This window comes from Ornithodoros turicata, chromosome 6 (assembly GCF_037126465.1).
Source record: "Ornithodoros turicata isolate Travis chromosome 6, ASM3712646v1, whole genome shotgun sequence".
NCBI classification, from domain to species: Eukaryota; Metazoa; Arthropoda; class Arachnida; order Ixodida; family Argasidae; genus Ornithodoros; species Ornithodoros turicata.
The window spans coordinates 40,455,399-40,459,580 of NC_088206.1; the positions used below are offsets into that span (position 1 = coordinate 40,455,399).

Genomic DNA, 4,182 nt, shown 5'->3' on the forward strand with positions numbered 1-4,182 from the left:
TGGACGTGTTTCAACAATGCCGGGGAAGACGGTTCTACGGTTGGGAGATTGTGCACCATTCTCATACTTAGATCCTCACGTGCTGATGGCTGGATTCAGATTTCACACTCTTACGCCATGTTTAAAATATGACAAGCATCGCACGACTAGTCTGTGGATTTATACATAGAAATATATTAATATAAATATTTAGGAAAATTGAAAAATATGCACAGATATGCACAGTAAAAATGGAAAAAGGTAACTTAAATATGAAACACAAACGTGAAGATATGCAGCCTGAGCCAAAGTCGAAGACATGTATATGGAAAAACATTCAGTAAATTATGAAGCAAAATGGATGAATATGCATTAAAACACTTGGCAAAGGTGGAGCCGCACAAACTAAATGACACGTAAATCCACAGTCTAGCCATAATTACAGAACAGCGGCAGGTGAGTTATCTTTACCAGTCTTCCGTCTCTTTCTGGATGAATCGCCCTGATTGGAAGTTGTTTTGGCGGCATCACAGAGCGAGGCAACCTGATGGTCACTCTTCTTGTTATCTCTGAGCTGCAGCCCACGGGACTGACGAGGGTCAACCAACTCCGGTAGAAGGCTATGCGAGTAGAACAGTTGAAGGTGGCCAATCATTTTGCTCCAGAAGCCATCATTTCTCTCGATCTTCTGGACAAAAATTTCCTCGCCAGAATATACCACAAAAAGACAAAACTGACGTCGAGTGATGTGGAGCTGTCCCTGCACCTGATAGTGGTAGTCATGGTTTTCCTTCAACGAAATATTACCAGAGTTATCAATAGTGCAAAAGGTGATTTTTTTTGCCCGCACTCCCTCCACAGGGGTAAGGGGCCGAGCCGAATAAGGGCACTTCACTTCCACGACAGTGTCATCACCGACAAGCCCATCAGGTGTTGCAGCAAGGTATGCAAACTCCTGATCAACAACAAGGCCGCATGGTGAAACAGTCACCCCTAACTCATCCTGCAGCTTAGCAATTGCAATGGGCTCAGTGTCGCGACCATATCGGAGAGCCTCAGTGTCAAAATGACCATAGAGCAAGGAACGAACAGTACTTGCACTGCTCGTTGCATCTCGCATCTTGCATACCTTGCCAAAATTAGAAGCGGTGAGTCGCTTTCGCCTCTCCTGCATCCACAAAGTTCTCCCTTCTTGACCTCGAGTATCAGCCTCGAGCTGCTCTGCATCTGGTTGGGAGAGCACAAGGGAATCCTTGTACGCCGCAGCAGCTTCAACATAGTCATCGTGGTTCATGTCTGGAGCATCCACTATGGAACCATAGTGGTTGTCGCTGGAAGCACGCTTGCAAGGCGCACCTTCAAGTGAACGCTTACAGCGAGCAGCCCCAGAACTCCGATGCCTTATGCAAGCAGCACGAACAGCTGCTTTACGCTTCAGCATAATTTTTGCATACTTCCCAGGGCTGGTGTTGTACACTGCCTTATGTAGAGCACGATGGTACTGCTTAGAGTTGAAAGACACGACAGCTCCTGAAGCCCGCATTCCGAATGATCCCCTCTGGGAAAAGTTTATTCTTTTACCGCCAGAAAACTTTGCAACGAGAGAATTGAAATGTTCTGCAGCATTATTGTTAACGTCAAGGATCAAGCTGCTACCATTGTTTGCCAAACGACTCATCGCTACAAGGATTTCATTGAAAAGTCCGCATTTCCTGAGCTCTGGGACGTGATTGACTTCCCCTTCTTTTGGACCACTGCAAAAGTAACCCGCACATTTTGCGTGGTCGCCGAACACATGGAGTGGCCCATTACGGATATCAGCCACCAGGTTCCGAATCTGATCTTGTTTGCTGAACCCGGCCTGCTCTTTGCGATAGTGAATAGCCCTAGCAACTCCAACTCTTAGTCGAACAGCATTATCCAGAAGTAGCTTCTTCAACGATGGGGGAATGGGGGTTGTTCTCTTTGCCAAAGCAACATCTCGAAGACGACTTACATAGTTTCGAAGAAGGTGGTTGCGACATTCTACCTTCTGAACTACCTGATGCTGGTACGGTGCAGCTTCAAGAATTGACTTGTATGTGCTCGAATCACCGTCAGCGATCAACTGCAAGTACTTTACCCCGTGCAACTCAATGCTGCGCCTGAAGCCTTCAACGACGATATCCTTCTCCATACTGGTAGAGCTGCTGTCCCAGTTCTTGAAGCACAGATGCTTTTTTGGGCTCGACCCTGCCTTGGAACTTGCGCACAGTGTACAAAATTTGTTCCGGACGCCTAGGAACAGTACTTTCTTTGTGCGGTACCCAACAATTACAGCCTGCAAAAACGAAAAAATGTCAGGATTGTATTCCACAAAACTCTACCCCCAATGACAATGTTTCGAGGAATTATGCATTTGTACGCGTATCATACGAATTAATGCCACAGGATGTATACCACTCTAGAAAGTGTGTTTACCAAAAGACAGCAGTGCCACTAATAGCACCAGAGGGGTCAACTTTTTCCTCCAAATAAATGCTCATAGTGTTCTTTCCACAAATGGTGGGCACAGACTTCCTGTATATCCCGTCTGCCAAGCGGTGTGCAAGATAAATCCTCCTTTTTCGGGCACCTTTATTAAGTGTAGATAAAAATTTTTACTTACCAAGCCAGAAAGAGCGTCGTACTTGTTCTTGTATGAACGTTTGCACCAAGCACCATCGGCAACGGCCGTAATTATAGGAAAACCGTCAGCATCGACGTCCCCAGCCTCCCTAGCTAACCGAGCTTCCTCAATGCCTGCTTTTCTTATTTCTTCCCAAGCTGTTTCGTCGATTCCTTTAGCAACAATATCCTGATACTTACTGTACGTGCTACCAGCCATGCCGGGTATGTCCAGAGCACCTAGGAGCTCGCGAAGGCCTGAGAAACCAGAACCTATAGACACGATACCGTTCACTGCTGAGGAATTGACGTCCATGCGTTGTTGAACAAGTTGATCAACTGGTGCCTCTGTTGTGACTACATCTTTCCTCAGACACATCCTGCACTTCAAACTGAAAGAGCTACACAGACCTCGCCGATGTTCTGATACAATTTCCATGTCAGCCAGGCCGCAACCAAACGGACTATGTACCGACAAACTTTGCAAAGACGAGAAGAAGTGATCAATCTCCACTATACGCCGACCATTCACACTGCTTGTGCGCTGACTCTGTGTCTGGTGAACATTGCCAGTATCGAAAGATGAAGATCGACTGGGTGTAACAGCGGCAGTGATTGGAACGGGACTTGCTCTGGAACCGGCAAGCTCGTCACAACCTGAACTGCAGGGGACTACATTATCTACCTCAGCTGAATCAGCAAATGACGAATTTGAAGGACGAATTTCGCTTGTGCTCGAAGCGAAACAAGCATTCCGACCGGCATCAGTTACAGTTTGAGGAACAACACTACCACCAAAGGTTGAGCCTACAAGGGTATCTGCGCGATGTGGAGTCGTCGAAGTGCAACGATCACTGGGAACAGCACGGCTGGAGCATCCTGCATTACCAAAATCTCTCAAATCCGCAGGCTCCGTCACATGCCTGCCTCTACCACGTAAATTCGCAAAGTCCTTCTTCTTACGTTTCCGTTGTCCGTAGACGTGACTTCGAGCCATAATGGGTAAATACTATGAACACGCAGAAAACACACAAGGACAGAGAGCAAATGAACAGGACAAGAAAGTGAAAAAAACGCGTAACTTAGCCACGAATTGGTCACTTCAGGACGAACCGCCGAAACCACGGACGCCGATCAGCTGCTGCGCAATACGCGGATGGTTACGAGCGGACTACGTTCGGGCGCTGCGAGCGGACGGCGCCACCTTCCGGAATCAGTGGTAAACGCCTTGGATGCATGCCTGTACTCACTTTTAATTCTTTTTCGGAAAAACAGAATGCTAAAAACACACAAAAAACGCGTCATTTGAATCCTGAAACATGTCCCCGGTTAACCTCAGAAGCGGATTGTTTTTATTTGCTTTCATTTATTTATTTGGATTTTTTGAAGCTGTAGCGACAAAATTCATTTCTTTTTCTTTTTTAAAAAAAAATTACAACGCTAGAGCGATATTTCAGTTCCCAGAGTTAAGATGTCTTGACGTCACCTTTCCGATGAAAGTTTCCGCATTCCGATCTGTCTCGTAGTTCAGCCACAAAACCTATGCAAAGTTCACAT

At 46.4% G+C, this 4,182-nt stretch overlaps 1 protein-coding gene across 2 annotated transcripts; it reads right to left on the reverse strand.

Annotated features, from left to right (window-relative positions):
* Positions 1-301: 301 nt before the first annotated feature.
* On the reverse strand, positions 302-3,534 carry LOC135397891 (uncharacterized). 2 transcript variants are annotated; one of them, XM_064629407.1, is made up of 3 exons: positions 2,627-3,534; positions 1,109-2,299; positions 302-769 (listed from the first exon to the last, which is right to left on the reverse strand). In XM_064629407.1, exons 1-3 carry the CDS (start codon positions 3,062-3,064, stop codon positions 419-421), a joined length of 1,980 nt encoding a protein of 659 aa, XP_064485477.1. In that variant the 5' UTR covers positions 3,065-3,534; the 3' UTR covers positions 302-418. The 2 variants fall into 2 exon arrangements, with proteins under 2 accessions (XP_064485477.1, XP_064485476.1); XM_064629406.1 differs by having other exon boundaries at positions 302-2,299.
* Between the last annotated feature and the right edge of the window lie 648 nt (positions 3,535-4,182).

What these genes read in the sequence shown, in the direction of transcription:
- LOC135397891 (XM_064629406.1), bottom strand. Translation starts at nt 3,064, where the DNA reads ATGGAAATTGTATCAGAACATCGGCGAGGTCTGTGTAGCTCTTTCAGT. An exon ending in ACGACGCTCTTTCTGGCTTG is followed by an intron (nt 2,300 to 2,626) that starts GTAAGTAAAAAT and finishes TCGTTTTTGCAG; the next exon opens with GCTGTAATTGTTGGGTACCG.